Source organism: Mixophyes fleayi, chromosome 4 (genome assembly GCF_038048845.1).
Source record: "Mixophyes fleayi isolate aMixFle1 chromosome 4, aMixFle1.hap1, whole genome shotgun sequence".
NCBI classification, from domain to species: Eukaryota; Metazoa; Chordata; class Amphibia; order Anura; family Limnodynastidae; genus Mixophyes; species Mixophyes fleayi.
The window spans coordinates 246,697,791-246,719,082 of record NC_134405.1 but is presented as its reverse complement, the minus strand read 5'-3'; the positions used below and the strand labels follow the sequence as shown (position 1 = coordinate 246,719,082).

Below are 21,292 nucleotides of genomic sequence, written 5' to 3'. Positions count from 1 at the left end.
GCATGAGTGCCAGTTACATGGAATTGCTCTTTGCCTATTTGGGATTGGAGACAGAAATCCTGGGGCAGTCAGACTTCAGAACACACTCGGCTTTGAGCGGAAGGGAGCAGAAATGTATTACTTCATAACCCTGTCAGAGAGAGCTGTGTATCTGCAGGAGAAATAGATCCATCAGTCTCTGGAACAATATTGTGGGAATTAACATTTAGTTGTTGAATATGAAAGCAGTATACGTATCTTGTGTGTGTTACAATACCACACTATACTACTGGCTGAATTTTCAATAAACCTTGATAAGACAGTGCCCAGAATACGTTTCTTTTTCTTCTACACACATTGTTCAATATGAATGTAGAACTGGGCAAACATTCAAATTCATTTATAGTCATATCATTAGTTTCACTTTGTAACCCTGTATGGGAGCAAACAGTATGAGAATAATACATCATTGTCAGGGCCCACAATACTGCATTAAGAAAACACATCTTAGAGCAAACACAGTGATGGGTTTACTAATGTTAATAATTAAAGCTTGCTTAATAGTAAAATTCATCACAGTCCCATTAATGAAGCCTGTTCTCTATTGTGCACCCTGGACCAGGACGCTATTGAGGGATATTTTTTCAGTGATGCTCTCTTTTATAATGCAGACTGTGCAGGGTGCAAGGAGGAGATCAAGCATGGCCAGTCATTACTGGCGCTGGAGAAACAGTGGCACGTAAGCTGCTTCAAGTGTCAGACGTGTGGCATCATCCTAACGGGAGAATATATCAGCAAGTGAGTCATGATCAGATTGTGTGTGCGGAGAAAGACTGGTGAAAATGAGTTTGAGTAGCCCAAATATCAAAACATTAATCACCATACATCTGTGACTGTTATACCAATGCCTCCCTCCCCTAAATCTTATCCCAACCGTGGTCCTCCCCTTTTTCTTTTCTTTACCATTTGTTATCTGAAAAATATTAATAAAAACTAATTGAGTTGAAAAAACATTAGTAACCTTCAGTCAATTATTGTATATGTGGTCAGGATTTTGAAAACCATCAGTGCCCTTACTTAGTGACAACGCATATATTATTATACTCTATTCTGAATTCAGATTATATATATATTTGTACTGAGACATAATGAAGTATAGTTTTTACCAGCCCACAAGACAATGATAACTAATCTCATACACCAACCAGCTGGTCACACATAAAAGCATACATTGTTTGTTAGGGAGGAGTCCAAACGTAATTACATTAAACATTTATTTATTAAGTTCCTACAGATTTTGTATATCCGTGATAACTTTTGAACTATTCTTTGCTTGCATCCAGATGGTGTATAGGTGTATAAAATGTATATTTGGCACAGATATATATATATATATATATATATATATATATATATATATATATATATATATATATATATGGTTGTAGATTATTGAGATGAGTGTTTATACTTGCATATGTCCACCATGCTCTTTCACTCATCTGGTTGCCATGTTACAGGATTGGGGTTTCTCTAAGAAAACAGACTTCATACATAAATAACAAACTGTCCCTTGAGTTTGGGGTCTATCAACATTTGCAAATAAATATTAGCGTTTAAATATATTTTCTCTCCTATCCCACAGAGACGGAGTGCCTTACTGTGAGGCCGATTACCACGCTCAGTTTGGGATTAAATGTGAAACCTGTAACAAATACATCAGTGGCAGAGTCCTAGAGGTATGGAAGTTATGACAGGCCAAACTAGCCACTTACTGCAGCTGAGCATTCTAGAGTAACTGATCCTGGCATGTGATGAGCACTTGTCCCGTCTGGGCTAAATGTAATGTCATTTTACAAGATCCTGTTAACCTGTTCACTGCTATACCAGCGTCCAGCATCCTCACCACAAAACTCATATTTTGCTTATTTTAGTTCATCAAAACATTCTTCAGAATCTTGCATAACATTCATACCATTAGTTTTAATTTGTTGCATCTTGTTCCACATCACCACTTAATAAGTTGGTGCTTAATAAATAATAATAAAACTATGTCGGCAGTACCTCACTTCTGAGAACAGATCGGAACTGCTCAGTTTTTATGGATACTTATGCAATGAACTAGTAGATAAGCTATGTGACAATACATATTCATGGCTTGCTTTAAACTCTGCAAATAATTTGTCTGGCAAAATATTTCTATTTGAGCAAATGAGTACACTTTCCACCTTGGGCACACAGTGATGTATGCCCACATTCAAGGCTTTGGGGACAGCTGCTGTGAAATCAAACTGCATTTGTGGGACTGGGGTGAAGGTATATGCGGGGGGGGGCCTATCTAGACCACCCCCTCATTAATTTCAACTCTTATGTTTTTCTCCTAAAATACTGCACATTTTAAGCCTCACATATGTCTTACTCATGAGAGTGAGGGATAATTGGCACTGTCTGTATGTGTCACTTTTGTTTGTTTTTATTACATTAGTAGAAACTTGCACATTCCATATAGAACATGCAAAAGTGGTCCCATAAAAAGTATAGCCCAGTGCCTTTCGTCCACCACCTCCGACAGGAAATCAGTGGGGAGAAGAATACCAAAATTGCCCTCTTCACCCATAAAATATATATATATATATATATATATATATATATATATATATATATATATATATATATATATGTAATCACATCGCTAAATCTAGCCCACAAAGAGCGTTGCAAGCTACCCCACTTTTCTCAATAGGAGATCCAAAGTTTTGCACCTCTGCAGGCACCTCTTTTTATATGTAGAAGATCTGTGCATGCTGCATGAAATTCGGTGCGTTTGCTTAGAGACAGGAGCATATGGCATTGGCACAGCAGGAGGCGTATTTGTGACTCTGTGTTGATCTAGACCATATAATGCCATGTTCTCGTCTGTTGTCTATTCAGCTTTCCTCCGTTCTTTTACTTGATCTCTGTCAATATTCTTTGCACGTCACAAGCTTCCCAGTACACCTCAGTGAGATCTATCTGACTTGTACTGAAGCAATGGTGTGGAAAAAAGCACTTTAGCTCTTCACTACCTCAAGGCAGATTGCCACAGTGACCTTGACACAGGTGACTTTCCTTGGAAGCCATACAAAGGGGAAGGCGGAATGTGATAGCCAAAGTACTCGTGAGCAAACCTCCCGTTCTGTACATCAAAGTGTCGTTTTCAGTTTCAGGTTTACCTAGTAAGCTACTTTTATATGCAAATATACAGAATATTGTCAGTAAACATGAAAATGTTCCAGATGAAAAGGACATGATCCATACATTGTAATAACAGCATCTCTTTCTATGCCTTCAAAGTGCCACCTTTGAAATCATCAGCTGCTGCCTTGTGTGGCAACAATAAATCCTTCATCCCAAAGTGTCCATCCACAGTACATATATACGGCAGGCATGACTAGGCCTTAATCTTTCTCCAGGGCAGTATCAAAGGGAGGCTACTCAGAGTTCTGTGACCGACTGTCACTTGACCTCCTCAGGTCTCTGAGCCAATTGATATGGTTCCTAGTCATGTGATTGCTGTGATAACGAATCATGTCGATCGCAGTTAAAGTTTGTTTACAAAAATAAACTATTACTAGCATGCAATGTTCCCAAATTAGCAATTTCTATCATTATTAGGTACAATTTAGGTGATTTTTTTTTTTTAGTTGTTAGGTTAATTGTTTGTTAGAACCAAAAAAATCACAACATTACTGCTAGGCCTATATTTACCTCAGACCTTGCAAAATATATATTTATCTGATGTCACCTGGGCCCCTGCTAATGGCATAAAAGTAACTATGGCATACTTGACAATCTCAATCTCCAGCAGGGGAGGGAAAGTGCGACTGCAGAGGGGGATGGAGTGCCACAAATCGTGTCAAAATTACACAATTTGCTGTAAATCGCGTCATGGAGGTCCCCATCCTGTCCACTTCATTAGGAATGGGCAGGATGTGCGAGGGTGGCCTGCTCTCTCGGGAGAGTGGGCAAGTATGAACTATGATATGAATTTTAAAAAAAGTTTAACTTCAAAATGATGCCAGTTGTCCTTTTTCTTATGAAATAAATATATAATATAATATAAATTTGCTTAGTTAGACTTAGAAATAAAAAAGTTATTTCTGGCATGGTGCATTAAGGGAGCTAAGGGGGAATTTTCACAAAACTTTTCTTGTGTAAACATTAGCTCCATTGGGGTCTGTTTTTTTTGTCTTTTGAGCTTTTGTTACCTCCCAGCAAAGGCAGTAGTGACCCCAGGGCTCCAGCTGCAGTAGAACTAGAAGTAACAGCGTGTACTTACAGCTTCTGGCTCCCAGGACATGTTAGGACTTACAGACTCAGCAGCCACAAACAGTTCATCTTTGTGGCTATACCAAGTCCTTGCCATTGTCATTCTTTTGAATTATACCAAATGGTCATTAATCAGAGAAATGAGACATTGGGCTACTGGAACATGGAAATGTAGCTTAGCAGCCCGTTCAGCTTATTACATTTCCTAGATATGTATTTTCATTATGTGTTTTGTTGGTTTCATTTTAACATGTAGGAACGTTTAAATCTCTGATATTTGTTTACAAAGGTTAGACAATTGTCTTATGTAATGGTATTTATTTACAAACTACTAGTATTTTTGCACTAGTTCTAAAATGTATTACATAGCAAAAAAAGCCTGAAAATAGGAAACACTGAAGAGGTATCTTGTGTCTTCAGGCAGGTGGCAAGCATTACCATCCTACGTGTGCCCGCTGCGTACGCTGCCAGCAGATGTTTTCAGAAGGAGAGGAAATGTACCTGACAGGTAGGATATGTGGCTGTTTACTGTTGTCACAATGATTTCTCCTGCTTTATGCCTGTCTATCCTGCTCACCAGCACCTAGTCATAGACCTTTCTCTTCAGTACATGGGATCAGAGCAAAGATTATTTTGGCTTCACTATTCTCAGTTACTGTTGCTATGCTGATCTTTGCTGATCCTTGAGCTGGTACACACTATGGGCCTGAGTCATTAAGAAACGTATCTGCCGGTTTTTTGGGTATTGTTTGCAAAAAACACACTGCGCATGCTCAGCACCGGATGATACGCAACAGAACGCAGCCACATCCAAGTCATCTTCGAACGCAAATAACATGTACTACAGGATACGATTTAGTAGAGCGAACCGGGTGGGGAATGGGTGGATTTTTGTAGGCAATGTACAGTAAGGGTGTTCCTGTGCAGCCACATCCAAGTCAGGTTCAGGCGCACGCAGAAGTACGCGGGTTTTCTGGTGTCTCTCTTGCTCCAGCTAGAGGTCTAGTCTAAGTCCTGGGTCCTAGTGATGTCAGTCGTGTATGCTACATGTGTTTTCAATCAGGAGCAACCGTAAAAATGTCTGTTATGTCAGTAGACATTACGCACACACTAATAAATGTTTTTAAAGAAAGAAAAGCAACAACAAAAAACATTTTTTTAAGAAATTTCAATGTATAATCATAAATGACTATAATATTGAAATGTAACATTAATTGTATATATATTTTTTCTATGCGTTTTTTGAGATTTTATATTCCACATAGGTATTGTCCATTTCCTGCGGTGTCTGGTCTAGTAGAGCACAGTAAACCTACACCCATAGTCATCAGCACTCGTATCTTGAGATCATCATCATCATCAACATTTATTTAAATAGCGCCAGCAGATTCCGAAGCGCTTTACAATTGGGAACAAACATTAATAGAACAATGCTGGGTAATACATACAGACAGAGAGGTAAGAGCTCCCTGCTCGCAAGCTTACAATCTATGATTCCTTGTTGACTTCAGAGAATGCAGAGCCAAGCTACGTGCAGTTTGCTTTAATGACTCAGGCCCTATAAGTTCAGTAAAATTTGTATAGATATTATAAGCCTTCACGTGTTTAATGAAAGGATGTAAGAATACATGACAAATTATGTAAGTATAAAATTATAGCAGCTGATAGATCTATTTGCTTAATATACTCTATCTTGTAGTAAGTAATGTACTTAACATTACATCATCGCTGATCATTTTCCAGCCTTATCGCTCTTTGCAAAAGGCGTATTTGATGCCCTCTTCTGGCCTGAACTGTACATTGCATTCAGCAGAATAGCTCTGCATTCTCTGAAGTCAACAAGGAATCATAGATTGCAAGCTTGTGAGCAGGGAGCCTATTGCACACTGGCCAAGATTGATTTTAACAACCAAAAATGTTTTTTATTTTTTATTTTTTTATTACTCTCCAGCTCTCTGACAGCAAAATGGGCAGTTAATTAAAAAAATGAATTAGTTAACTTAAATTTTGAAGCTATCAATTTATTCAATATAGAATCTGCTGACATTATAGCATTACAAAAATGATGAGCTAATGCCCTGAATGCAGCTATCACATGTGTCTTAACACTCCAGACCGAAAGCAACTGTAGTCTTAAATCTGCTTATTAGTGTGGATTCCCCATATGCTTGCGAGGGTTGATCACCTTTGGCAGCGCCACACATTCCCTACACCCTTCTGGAAACCGGCTGCTGGCTGTAGCCATATATTAGACTAACTCTCTTTTCATATTTGTAAAACATACTGTAACAGTGCCACAGTCTGTTATACCATGGTTGCAGCGCACTGTATACCATCAATGCTCTTTACAAAATTCCCTTCATGGCTTGAGTGCCAGAAGAACAAAGAATTCAGACATCTATTATCAAGGATTCCCAGGAGAGCTATTGTCATGCTGAAGGTGACCTTCAGGTTCTGCTGTGTGTACCGAATATCCCATTAACTGCCAGTGAGCTATGGAAATGTGTTTCCTAGTACGGATTGAGGGGAGAACGGAGAGCGATGCCTGATTCCAGGTTCCACTCCATCTCATCTACTGTCATCTCCTTTCCTGTGCTCTGCCCGTCTAACAGATTGCTATAATTATGTGGCATTATTCCTGTTAAGTGGCAATTTCTGTTTTCTCCAGGCTCTGAAGTGTGGCATCCAATCTGCAAGCAGGCAGCCCGTGCAGAGAAGAAGCTAAAAGTGAGTGGACTGTAGAGTGTTATTAGTTATATTAACCCTTTAAGATCAGAGGGTTTATTTTTTTTATAAAAAAAAATTGCATTATTTGCAACATGAATAAAAAAAAAAATCTAATTTTAAAAAAAAAACTTGACTACATTTCTAAATGTATTCTACGACCTCTAAACCTCTAGGATACTGCACAGGTATACTTTGTGTGTGTTTTATTGTTTTTCTTTTCTTCACATTCTCTAACACTATGGAAAGTAATGGTCATTTACAAAGTGTGACATGTGCCCCTATAGTATAAAGGGGTTCTGCCATATGTCAGAGCTATGACACGGTTCCTATAATGCATAGACGCATAACTTGTTGTTCGCGGGCCACAGAAACCAGGACAGGTACAGGGGGATCCAGGACAGAAATACTATAGTAGCCTCTCTGTCCGTCCTCCGTCCTATCCCACATTGCACCAGGTCTCATTACGTGGATGGGAACTGTGACCTTGAGGTTAGACAGTCTGACAGCATATCACAATGAATTAGCTTTGCTCTGATTTGCTGCTGGACTGTCACTGTACTAGTGCAGAGCTTGGTCTCATGAGATTCGATGCTTATGTGCTAAAGATGAGGGATAGAGAAAGAAGTGTGTTTAAGGGAGGGGGAGGGAAATGTGTAACAGAGAGAGGGGCATGGCACTCCCTGTTTGTGACGTGATCACTATATGTCACGGCCATGCCTGTCTTTGCTGCAATCCCCATAGGCATAACTGCAAAGATGATTTTCTTATTCTGTAGTAAATTCTACCTATTTTAAATTTTAACATTTTATTGTAGCCCATTGAAATTAGTACAATCTCCCAATGTGGTCCTCAGAACAGAAAAGGTTGTGCACCCCTGTTGTATAGCCTGTACGTTCCAGTTGGGATATATGAATGTGTAAGAGCTGAAAGGTACAATTTGGCAACATAGTTCATTGAATGATAGATGAATGATACATGATAACATGAAATGACATAACAGGTCCACTTCTAGGCTCAATCAATAGGTGTGCTGACTTGGTTGTGTTGTTGTAAGGACTACTACATTTTTATTATTGCAATTACTACAGTATGCATGTAGTCAGCTGGCCAAGTCACTGAAATAGGGGAGGAATTTTAAATATATTTTAGATATAGATTTTTTTCTACAGTGCAGTATGGGGGATATGGGCACATTTGATAGGTGGTATAGGTTAATTATGAGTTCTTTTTGTGTTCACAGTACAGAAGAGCTTCTGAAACCTCAATTTCCCCTCCAGGATCTAGCATTGGCTCCCCCAACCGGGTTATTTGTGTAAGTGGCTTGTTATCTTGAAGCCTTTGATGTATATGTGAAAAGGTGTCAGCCAGAATAAATGAATGCACTCTTAATTTAACAAATGTCCTTATTCATCTTTATTTAACCTGCCTCCAAACTATTCTGCATCTTGATCCCTGAGCCCCTAATTCTGTGATCACCTGATCAGTAGGACAGGCTGTTATGACAGAGCGGAGGATGTAGACACTTCAAAGCTTCCTAAGGTTCACAAATTGGATTTTTTTTTTCATTCAATTACAATCTGTTTCCTTTTAATTATATTGGTCCAATTGAACAAAGACGATCTAATTGTAATAATTATTCTCAGACTGCAATTAGCTGACGTTATTTGTTCAAAGGAATATAAACACGGCAGGTAGACATTTCTCATGTAGATCTGTAGGTTTAACCAGATAGTGATGGTAGATAAAATACAATAGATATTATATTTCCTTCTGCATGCTTCCCTGGCTTACGTATATTGCATATTGTTAACCCTTTCAGCCATATTTAGTAAGATGCGCTCTTCCACAAAGCATCTTTCTGTCTCATTTGGAGAAATGGGTCAGAGATGCTGTGAGAACGATCCTGTCACTAAATATGGGCTCTTGTCACCTGTTCTCTTTTCCCTTCTCTTCCTCCTTTTTCCCTCAGGCTAAAGTAAACAATGAGGTTCTAAATTACAAGGACTTAGCTGCTCTCCCTAAGATTAAAGCAATCTACGCAGTGCAGCGCCCTGACCTTATTTCTTACGAGCCTTATAGCAGATACACGTCGGATGAGATGCTGGAGAGATACAGCTATGGGGAGGTACAACATCATTACTACATTGCCTGGTGATGCTGTTCACGGCCAACATGATCTCTGCAATGCCTCACTCTCAATATCAGTACACTGTATATACCATAGAGGAGGCTTCGACACCTGCTCTCCACCTGTTGGCGAACTACAGTACCCAGAATGCTCTGCCCGCTATGGATGAGCTGATGAAGCATGTTGGGAGCTGTAGTTCAACAACGTCTGAATATAGAGAATAACACCATTGTTGTCAATGATTGAATACTGCTTACATATTATAACAATTTTATGTTAACGCTGCTGGATTATACAGTGATACCGAGTTAATTTATTTAATAGCGATGGGCCATTGTTCAATGGTCTCTGCCTACCACTCCCACAAGAGAACAGAGTTGTTGATTATACGTTTTTGATTTTAAATTGTATATGTAGCTGTGGAAAGTAATCTCCCATCATCCTGTCTAGCATGTGTTCCCATTATTACCAAGCTGGTTCTAAGAATTTCCTGCTTTCCAAAGGATATCTATGAAGGAATGGATTTACGGCAGAGAAGGTCATCAAGCCCAGGATATATTGATTCTCCTCTTTACAGCCATCGAGACATTTCCCTTACCATGCCGCGCTCTCCACAGCATTACTACATGTCAGGTGAGTCATTACCTCTTCGTAAAATGTGCTTTCTAGCTATGGGGCTTAGAGATTCACTACACTGTACTATACTTCATACAACTGACAGGGAATTGAATGGCGTAGTTTTCAGGCCACCAATTTTAGCACTACAGTGGCGCTCAGATGTTCTGAAATTTGTGATCATTTCTAGTTAAATAAGAACTGAATCTAATACACGTTGCCTAACATGAAAGTTCCAGTGGGATAGCAAAGGTGCCCACATGGGACCCCAATATGCTATGTGGGCCCATGGCAACTTGGTGTTTATCCCCCCTTGTGACCAAGGAATATTCAGAATTGCCCCTTTCTAAATCTGGACCTTGGTGTAATGACATCAGTGATAAACACTCCAATAAGAATTACCAGCTAGAAATTCTCCCAAAAAATTGGCATCCTTGCGTTTTTTCGAATAATGCACCATTTCTTCCAGAACATTGTTGAAATTAACAAATATTTTGGTATCTACATATGTATTTCTTTGTGTTCCAGTGGAATAAAACAGAAAAAGCAGAAGAATTTACTAAGTCTTAGCTTATTCCCTACAGAAATCTTTAAAATGGGTCACATAAAATAATTGTGCAGACAATTCTCCTTCACTTTGGAACTGAACTCACCTGTGGTGCACAGCAGGTCACTGCAGTATAAAAATCACTCCTTAAACAAGCTTGAATAGAAAAAGGCACATATTCTCTTGTTTTGTGTCAGTGTGTGTACTGCAATGAGCATGGATAATAGAAAGAAAGCCAGAGAACTGTCTGAGGAGGTCAGATAGAAGATTGTAGCCAAGCATCAACAACATCAAGGCTACAAATCTATATGCAGAGACCTTGATGCTCCCGTTTCACCATACATTATAAATAGCTGATGATGATGATACGTAAGGTTATGAGGAAGTTTACGGCGCATAGCACTGTAGACAACTGCCCTGGGAAGAGAAAGCTTGATTACAGACTGCAGCCTAGGATTGTTTAAATGGTGGAGAAAGAACCTTGATCGACTTCCAAATAGAGTCAAGTTGGCCTTCATACACAAGATACGGCAGCTTCAATTTGCAACCATTTATAAACTCACACCCGCTGCCCAGGGGTGTGAGAAGAGCCCTAGTGCTGTCAGCACAGGGCTGTGTACCCCTAGAGAGGGGAGTGCATTTTATTTGCTTAACCCAGGGAATCCAGCCCTGTGATGACCAGCCTGGTTAACATCATGGCAGGAAAACCCCTGCTGTGGTTTCCTCTGTGGTTTCCTCTGCTGTATAGCCGCAGGACCTGCTGGAATTGCTGATTTAATGTCAGCATTGTAACTGACGGAAATCACGTCAGTATTTTATCAGTGTCGGACAAACTTAAATACTGACATTTAGCCTGTCTGCATTTTCTTGCCGGCAGGATAAGTTTTGGTATTTCTTCAGTCAGGATTTCGTACTCAACCCTTCCATCAAAGGTCATGGGTCTTCCAGCAAGACATTGACCCCAAAAATACTTCAAAAAAGCACCCAGGAATGATTCAAGACAAGTGGTTAGACTGTTCTAAAGTGGCCAGCTACGAGTCCTCAAGAACAGTGGACCATACCGCCAGTAGAGAGGTGCAGGAAGCTCATCCATCACTGTAGGAGGCAGATGATTGCAGTTATTTTTACCAAAGGGCTGTCCTACCAAATATTAAGTCTAGGCTCTCAATAATTTTGTCAAGACCATTTCTTTTCATTTTCTGATGTAAAAGGATATACAGTATTGAATCCAGAATAAAAAATATATGTTCTGCATATTAATAGAGAAAGAATTGTGGAGACCAAATACTGTTGTTAATATTAACTTATGTTTAGAGGAAATTGTGAGTTATTTAAAAATGAAATGCAAGGGTGCCAATATTTTTGGCCTCGACTGTATACTAAACAGGCAACACTGGTGCTTCCACATATCTAGTGGTCTCAGCACAGATATTGCACCAGGTCTAGGGGCCCATAGCTACTCCACTGGAAGGGGCTAGTCATTTCACAGTTCATGTAAATGCTTCAAGTACTTGCCAATACTTGTGTGTATTGTTGGAAACCACTAAGAGCAACTTATGGAGGATTACTGAAGTGTACTCTTTACATTTTAGCTCAGGGCTTTCCGACTGTTGGCCTGCGGGACAGATGTGGCCTTCTAAGACTTTTTTGTGGCCCACAACCTTCCATGACAACTTCTGTGTACTCTACTGTATGACATTATTTTTTTTATAGTATTTGATCCATGAGCACATTGTTTTACATTTCTCTCCATTTAAATACTTGGACAGATATTTATGGCCTTTACAATTCCACATACCTTACATTTTGCTATGGCGTAGAGTTATGAATGTTTCATCTTATATGGTATCAACTTGCATTTTAGATACTAGTTTTTAAAATGAATCAAACCCCCGGAAAAATACAATTTCAATTTTAGGTAATGTATGAATGAGAGACTTAGGTTTGATATTAATTGCTTAAATACATAGTATACTGAGGCTTCCGCCTTCATTACCCCAAGATGAAGTCAGCAGAACCGCCCCGTCTTGAGTGTAATGTGCCACTGAATCTTAGCACCTCACTATTTCTGCTTTGTCTTTTTCTTTCTCTTATTTCTCACTGTATCCTCTTCCCTCTTGCGTTTTTTCATCTTAATCCTGTTACTCTTTGACACTTATCAATTCATTCTTTCAATTCACATGCACCAAACTTTTCCCAGGCACAGAAAGTGGGCGTAACTCCCCTTATTATAGCCAGGTAGATGTACGTTGCTCTACACCAACACTTTACCAAGCTCCTCGACATTTCCACATACCAGGTAGGACAGCAAAAGAGCCCTTGTGAAAATAAAGTATTGAGTTCCTTACAGTTAACTACAGTGACTTAGCAAAATCGTTTCTTTTACCGAAACAAAATCAGTTTAATGACAGTTGTCGGTCAGGGTTAGTGATATGTATAGTAGAATACTCTAATAAATGCATCAGTAACCATATGTAGTGTAGATTTTAGGAATAATAAATAATATAATCATCTGTGCTTGGTTTTTTATGGACTTATTGCCATTGTGGGACAATAAAAAAATATTGGGACTCAACAAATATAAACATGGCACAGTGCCACTTCCTTCAGGTCTCCTAGTATCACTACCTTCATTCACAAGAGCACAGTGACACCTTCACTCTCTAACTTGTCCCTAGGCTTTGTGCCTAGTCACATAGCCGATTATGAACCACCATTCCTTGGTCTTATTCTCTTATCTCTCTCTGTTTTACCTCATCTCTGCTTATCACTGTTCTCATGTCACGCCTCTGTCTTTTGTGATTGTTGTCTCCTGTACTTCCCCTCTGTCCTGTACACTCCCTCTTTCACTTTTCCTCCCTCCTTCTGCCTCCCTTTCCCTTTCTCCTCACAGCTGTCGCAGAGAATAACCTTTACCGGAAACCTCCCATCTATAAGCGGCATGGTACTGTTCAATCCCTGTTGCATGCTACGCCTTGATGTGCTGTATGCTCTACTATGCATAGTGACTGATGTGTTATAGACTCAGCTGTCAGTGATGCATGTGTGTTGTACCATACACACAGCACATTACGCATGGTTAGCATGGGATGTTTATACAATGCATGTGTTTGTAGTGTGAGAAGATTGCTGTACATTTTCAAAGGGTGGCTTGTTAAAAACATGTATTACCATTACAAAACTAAATAGTGCAATAGATCAACATATACCAATAGCTTGGGTCCAGTTGATAATCATTCAGTGTGTTGTATAAGATCCCAAAGCTTTGATGTGCCTACTGTAGTCCTATTTAGTATAGTGCATAAATACATTTATGGATGATAGGTAAATAGTTGTGAGCAGTGCTAAGCCATAACGGCTGTAAGAAAAACATATGTCTTCAAACTTATAACATTTTCAACCTAAAGTTAACCAAGGGGTGACTGGAGTTATATCACAGCATCATGAAACTACTATACAGTACTGTGAGTTTTACACAAAGCTCTACACAGAACTGGTTAGGAGCCTATGTTTCCGCATGGAAAATAAAACACTACAGGTTAATTATGAACCATAAATGTGAAGAGTTGCTCTGCAAATGTGTTTTGGTGACATCATGTGCCTAGTTTTTCAGAAAAGTGCCTTGTTGTGCAGAAAATTGCATGAATCTAGGGGCCAAGATGGCATTGTTGGTAGGGGTGCAAAGGTTTATGGGAGAAAATTGGTGGATGAAGAGTGGTCCTAGCAACATGTCGATTAGGTGCAAGAGTGCACCTATTTTGTAATGCAGAAATTAAATATCATATTGCAGGATGTAATTAAGTGACATAAAGTAATAGCGAGGGCATATTTACAGAGATGTTCCCTGCTTTGTGGGAAGTGGATTTTCCTCCCCACAAAAAGGCTTCAAATCTCCGCCACCACTGAGGTTCCAGAGATCGGGTCTCCTCCTTATACTTATACTTATACTTATAATGGGACCTTCAATTTGCACTTCTGCAAGAAAGCACATTTCTAGGTGCACTTCAACTTATGTAATTAAATCTCATCATTAATTTAAGACATATATGAGGCTAATCAGCAATTTAGGAGAAAATGGGGGAAAAAAATATTATTGGTACTATTATGGTAGTAGATTGGACGTTGATGTGACATTTTTACCATAAACCATCCCACAAAACTAGGAGTAGATAACTTCCAAAGACAAGGACAGTGAAGTGGTCATGCACCTAGCACTAGTGCACATAAAGATACTTCGTAGGTCCGAGATTTTGAGGTTCGTCAATGAAGGTTAGTGTCATATAGATTTTTGTGAACTGAGTTATCAAGTGACAATCTGTAAGTACTAAATAATGGCACCTTCATGTTATCAAGGTGGATTTGTAAAGACTACCATCCTAAGATCCTAGCGGTATCACAATTTTACAATAGGCTCCTTCAGTGAGAAAAAAATATGCACAAGAATGAAACAGCTAAGCTGGTGAAATATTTAAAATTCCCTACAGTTTGTAATGGTTTAGTGCTGCTTGCAAATAGAAAGCCTAGATTCCTAGATGATTTGTTTTTGGAATGAAACATACCACTTTGGATCTTTTTTTATCTGTGTGACATCAACAGCGTGGTCTAAAATAAATTAGTTATAAGAAATAAAATGCATAATCATGACCATTGACAAAGATATCTTAAAAACTGTGTTGCTGTGTCTCTTCTCTTTCATCTGTCCTTTATCTCTGCCGGGCCGGCTGTGTCGTGGTGTAAGTAAGAACTTTATTCCTTTTCTCTGTGGGAAACCATGGCTCCTGTCCTACCACTTACTTACAGATGTGCTGACCTTAGCAAACCGAAATCACTTCCTCAGCCACGCCTGTAATTTACACATATATGTATACATACTGTATAATTATCTTCTTTTGCATATATATATATATATATATATATATATATAATATGCATTACATACATGTTTCATCACAATCATATTTAAAATGACAACAGTGCAGAATATAAAGAAAAATAAATTAAATGTCTTATTTTGATGTTATATCAGGACAAATGTTTTATTATTATTATGGGATTGTATGAATTGACAGGGTAAAAAAGCATCATCTCTGCAATAGGTTTCTGTGTGTGTTTGTGTGTATATACCATCAGTGGCCACTTTATGAGGTACCCTTTCTAGTACTGGGCAGGACCCCTCTCTGCCCCCAGAACAATCTGAATTCTTTGGGCCAATGATTCAACAAACATTCCTTAGAGATTCTGGTCCATGTTGACATTATAGCATCACACAGTTGTATATTTCTTGGCTGCACATTCATCCTGAGAGATGGCGTGTGCTTTGTGGCATGGTGCATTAGTGTGCTGGAAAGAGCTATTAGAAGATGAGTAGACTGTGAACATAAAAGTATGCACATGGTCTGCAACAACACTCAGGTTGGCTTTGCCATTTAAATGATGTTCAATTGGTATTGGTGCCTAATGTGTCCCAAGAAAAATTCCCCCACACCATTACACCACCAGCATTAGTCTGAATCGGTGACACAAGGCAGGATGAATCCATTGATTCATGTTGTTTATACAAAATCCTGACCCCACCATCAGCATGTTGCAGCAGAAATTGAGTTTAGTCAGAACAGACATGTTTTTCCAATCTTCATCTGTCCAGTTTTGGTGAGCCTGTGCCCACTGTAGCTTCAGAATCCTATTCTTAGCTGAGATGCTCTTCTACATAACACTGCTGTAACGCATGGTTATTTGAGCTACCATTTCTGCTCTGACCTCTCTCATTAACAAGGTGTTTTCACCTACACTGGACGTTTTTAGTTTTATGCACCATTCTCTGTAATCTCTAGAGGCTGTTAATGCGTGCAGATCCCAGGAGATCAGCAGCTTCTGAGATATTCAAGCCACTCATCTGGCACCAGCAATCATTTTGCGTTCAAAGTCACTTAGATCACATTTCTTCCCCATTCTGGTATACGGTCTCAACAACAACTGAACCCCTTGACCATGCCTGCATGGTTTTATACTTTGAGTTGCTGCCACATGTTTGGCTGATTAGTTATTTGCATTAATGAGCAGGTGTACAGTGGTACCTAATAAAATGGGCACTTAATTACAAGGGTAAATAACGAAGTTCCAATATAAGTATATTGCATAGTGTGTTAGGATATTAGGTATGCTTCTAAAAACATCACCAATACCTTTCCCAAAAGCAGGCTACATAAACATATCCTATAATATGACATGATCATATGCTCAAGAGCCAATATTCATATGATGCTAATAGTCTATGTATATATTTCATTGTCCTAATTAATTAATCACCTCCAGGAAAGTTAGTAATAGGTTTGGGAGCAGGGCATTTTGTTCCAGACGGAATGGGTCATGTTGAAGGGTCTGCCAGTCTGCCTAAAGTATATTAACTAGAATATTAGCTAAACAAATCAGTAGCAAACAGATATTTAATTTGGCATTACAAGTGAGATTGATACATGAATATGTTATTGAACTTCTTTATAATGATATTAGTTAGGAGAGACGCACAGAAAAGTGAGAAATGAATGAGACCTCGGGGTAAATGTATTAAGCTGAGAGTTTTCCGGCGGGTTTGAAAAAGCAATCATATTCTAGCTATCATTTATTTAGTACATTCTACAAAATGATCGCTAGAATCTGATTGGTTGCTATAGGCAACATTTCCACTTTTGAAACCTGCCGGAAAACTCTCAGCTTGATATTATTTATCATATCATTTACCCCCTCATCTTATAATCAACTCTCATTGTTAGACTGAAATTATTACATGAAAGCCTTTAGCCCCCTCATTTATTTCACTCTTTTTCATATTTTATTAGATGTTCCTGTTGAAGCAACGAAAAGTAAAACAAGTGAAGATCTTGCACAATCCCCAAAATATCTCCCTGCGTACACTCCTGATCCTTATTACCAGTCGGAGCCCGAGTATTGGATGTACTCCCCAAAAAGTAAGCTTCTTATATTAAATGACACTAGTAGGTTAACTACTTCCTGACCACAAGTACAATGGCAGCACAGTGGCCGCTCTATTCCAGAAAACGGACTTCCTCCCAGCAGAATGCGGTATCACAACAGTTTCAAGGCTATCCTGCTTATTTCTACTATTAGGTCCATGCAAACTGGATCTCATATACATAGCTCTATTACACAGAACCCTTGACACAAAAACTTGTAAATATATAAATAAAAGCTATATAATAAAAATACATGCTTACATTTGCTTATGAATCCTTCATATTTAAAATAAACAACACATATTTTGGATCATTACTGCCAGGAGAGTTGGCGGATTACATTATTAGGTAAATTAATGTCCCTACACTAATTGTGTCAAAGATACAAAAGCAGAATCTTAAAACATGTATGTTTTTCCTAAAATACCTATATTGAACTTAATTCAAAAATGTATTCATTTTAGCACAACACCAGAATAAAGCCCTATCTCTTCTAAGAAAAGCTATATAAAATGTATAATATTTAACATAAAATAAATAGAGATATGAAACAGGTGCACCCCAGGCTTAAAAACTGGCTTAGCTATGAAGGGAGGAATCTCTCTGGTCATTAATTCATTCAAATAAAATAGCTCAGTAGGCATCAATAGCTAATGCACCACATATATAACATAATGGATTCCAGTTTTGGAAGAGTTATCACATGATGAAATGAGGCATTTTCACACAACTATTTGGATGTAAGTGGTAGATCACAACATATTCTGCTATATATTTGCATAATGCTTTTCTTCTTCTATTACAATGCCCTTTAATGACTTCTGGTAAGCATTGCACTAGAAACCTTATTATACAATGTTGTGATTGGAACAGCCTGGATCTGTTGTCCCCCTGGATAATGTGTCTATGTCACAGTTCCCTCAGTAACACTATTGTTCTACAGCTTGTGAAAATCACACAACAATAAAAGGCTTATCTGTCTCCTCTGTCCTTTGCTCTGCAGTGCCCCGAGCGCGGAGATTCTCATCAGGAGGAGAGGAAGATGGATTTGATCGGAGCATGCACAAGGTAGCTGCACTGTTGGAAATAGAAACCTCTTCTGTAATATACCTAATTTATATGTAGGGCTTGTTATCACTTTATTTTCACAAAGATGTTCCATAAAAGGACATATGCTATTCTGCACATAGAGCCTGATCTTCTTGCATATTTGCTTAATAATATGTGTATTGGTAAGAATAACTTTTACAGAACAGTGTCTTTCAGTGGGCCAATGATCATGAACTCAGGTAAAGCACTCGCTTGGCATTATCAGGTAATACATCATTTACAAAGTGTACTCAAAGCACAGCTTCTTGGTTCTCCCAGCGTACACCAAGGTACATGCCCACCCCATGCTCTTGGGAGACGCCTCTGCAACCTGTAAGTGTACCTAGGTCAGCGGAGACAGAAACATCAGAGGTCACTGTGCAAAACTACAAACATCATATTAAAGTCCAATCTGCTGCCACTTTTTTTCATTGCATGAGACTTTTCAGTTTTTCCCCTAAAATACTGCTCAGTTTAGCCTCATTAGTGGCATAAATGAATCATTTTATGGGGATATTAGGACTGCCTTTATTTCATGTGATTGAAGTACTTTTGCAGAGTAGAAAATACTGTGTATAATAATAAATACTCTGCACAGCCAGAAACATCTTCTTCACACAACTTATTTCAATAATATCATTACATGCAAGGACATCTTGTTTCTGCACCATGAGGTACATCAGTGCCCCTACTCTGAACCTCAGTAGGAGCACCTTCACTCCTGCCATCTCCTCCTCTTTGCCCGTGCAAACGCTACGTAAGAAAACAGGCATGTGGCTCAATCAATTCAAGATCCTGCCAGCAAACAAAAGAACCCAGTTTAAAACCAGGCCGGAAAACAATGATACAATTGTAATTCTTAGTTGCATACAATTGGAAATACATGTATAGGCTACCCACCACCACAGTGTGCTTGTACTATTAGGATGGTCAGTGCAGGTGCTGTGCAGCTGATGATTTGCACTTCAGAAACGACTTCCTTTATTTGGGTGTAACTAAAACCATGTTTTTTCAAAGGTGTGAAACCTGTTCTCACAATGGGGTAGATTTAGCAAACCTTCTAAAAAGGGAAAAGTGGAGGTGTTGCCAATAGCAACCAATCAGATTCTAGCTATCATTTTGTAGAATGTTCTAGATAAATGATTGCTAGAATCTGACTGGTTGCTATGAGCAACTCCTCCACTTTTCCTTTATGGAAGGTTTGATACATCTACCATGTGCAGACTGTACAGTGAAAAATAATAGACGCTGTAATTCTACAGCATATTTTATGCACATTTTACCCAACAGTTTTACTAGGGAAATCCTATGTCTTTTTTTTTTTTAATAACAATAATTCTGTTGCTGCCATGCATAAACCATCCATTCCACCCTTTGTATACAATCTTGACAAAAATTGCACACAACTGCTAAAAATGAATATCCATTGTTTACTATTAGTTACATCACATTTGTGTTTCTTTTACCTTCTAATATAAATAAAATATTTAATATTTCACCACAGAGGTGGTTACAGCTATTATACTGTGAATATAAAAAAAAACGACTTGCCAAGAGTTGTTTATGTAATCTTCACAATGTACATTACACGTGGCAATATTAGAGTAATCAATAGAAGACTGAATAAATAAAAGTTACTCATATGACAAGACAAAGTGGTATATTTATTAAACTGCAGGTTTGATAAAGTGGAGATGTTGCCTATAGCAACCAATCAGATTCTAGCTGTCATTTTGTAGAATGTACTAAATAAATGACAACTAGAATGTGATTGGTTGCTATAGGTAACATCTCCACTTTTTTAAACCCGCAGCTTAGTAAATCTAGCCCAATATGTCTGTTCATGATGGGTGTTAGTCAGGCTTTAAAGGGAAGCTGGAGTAGGCTAAAAAGATCTCCACTTTAAATGAGTACAGCAAATGTCTTCAGGAACCAGAAGGTATTCTCATGCTTTTGCAAAAAAAAAAAATAGCCTCATTCCATAAAACTAGAAAATGTGGGTTTAATCCTCGTATAACAAAATATTGTTCTTCTATTAAGATTATTCATATATCTTAACTGTGAGCGCCTGGCGTCTATGCCTTCTATTGTCTGCCCATAGCAGGTTGTGTGATTACTGGAACATCACCAAATGTACCTTGTCTTGTAGCTCCAAGGAGGCATTGGGAGAATGATCCTAAAGGAGGAAATGAAGGCTCGGTCGTATACTGACCCCTGGACACCACCCCGCAGTTCAGCAGGCAGTAAAGAGGCGTTGCAGAATGCTGGCTATGACACGTCTCTTAATGGGTGTAAGTACCACATCAGGGTTAGGTCATTTATCAAAAATGAAATGGTGTAAAAGAGCGGCATTTATGGTATTTAAAAATATTATTACAACATATTTAAGACTTATGTTATATCAGCTATAGTTTATGATTAAATTAATCTAGTTATACAGTAACTGCAAATATGCATCAAAGTTTCACAAACATGTCATTTTCATTCTCTTCCCTGCTTGTGTACATTAGCCAGTATAACTCATCTGCCTATAATATAGGTATATAGTACATTAGGGGCATATTCAAATGTTTGAATTCCCCGCAGCTCCCTGAGCCGCGAGCTGAAACTCAGCCAGAAAACTACCGTAATATCGGTATTTACGCGCACTATTACCGTAATAGTGCGCGCGACGCAAGTTTTTGGGCTATAACGCCAACAATTGAATATGCCTCTTAATGTCCAGGTACTCACAGGTGGTCATAAAGAATCAGCAAATGTGTTAGTATTTCAAGAGGAGATTGTGTCGCCTTTCAAATCCTTTATTATGTTAGTAGACGTACAAGTACAACTGAGGTCTGGGAATCAGATCAAAAAAGAAAACCGAGCAGGACAGAAGCTGTTTCTTCATGTTCTGTGATTGATATTACACAACGTATACAAAAACAT

General features: G+C 38.6%; 1 protein-coding gene across 5 annotated transcripts in view; it reads left to right on the top strand.

The window, feature by feature from the left end:
* Nucleotides 1-21,292, top strand: part of ABLIM3 (actin binding LIM protein family member 3) — a 142,999-nt gene that overhangs the window by 107,239 nt on the left and 14,468 nt on the right. For 2 of the 5 annotated variants that reach the window (XR_012691377.1, XM_075209620.1), the window contains exons 5-16: nucleotides 651-777; nucleotides 1,625-1,718; nucleotides 4,708-4,795; nucleotides 6,956-7,014; nucleotides 8,255-8,326; nucleotides 8,984-9,139; nucleotides 9,646-9,775; nucleotides 12,505-12,603; nucleotides 13,198-13,248; nucleotides 17,156-17,269; nucleotides 18,279-18,343; nucleotides 20,514-20,655. Coding sequence is in view for 1 of the 5 variants with exons in the window: in XM_075209620.1 (XP_075065721.1) it covers nucleotides 651-777; nucleotides 1,625-1,718; nucleotides 4,708-4,795; nucleotides 6,956-7,014; nucleotides 8,255-8,326; nucleotides 8,984-9,139; nucleotides 9,646-9,775; nucleotides 12,505-12,603; nucleotides 13,198-13,248; nucleotides 17,156-17,269; nucleotides 18,279-18,343; nucleotides 20,514-20,655 (1,197 nt within the window). In the remaining 4 variants the exon portion in view is untranslated. The remainder of the gene's footprint in view (nucleotides 1-650; nucleotides 778-1,624; nucleotides 1,719-4,707; nucleotides 4,796-6,955; nucleotides 7,015-8,254; nucleotides 8,327-8,983; nucleotides 9,140-9,645; nucleotides 9,776-12,504; nucleotides 12,604-13,197; nucleotides 13,249-17,155; nucleotides 17,270-18,278; nucleotides 18,344-20,513; nucleotides 20,656-21,292) is intronic. The other 3 variants (XR_012691380.1, XR_012691378.1, XR_012691379.1) reach the window with 3 other exon arrangements.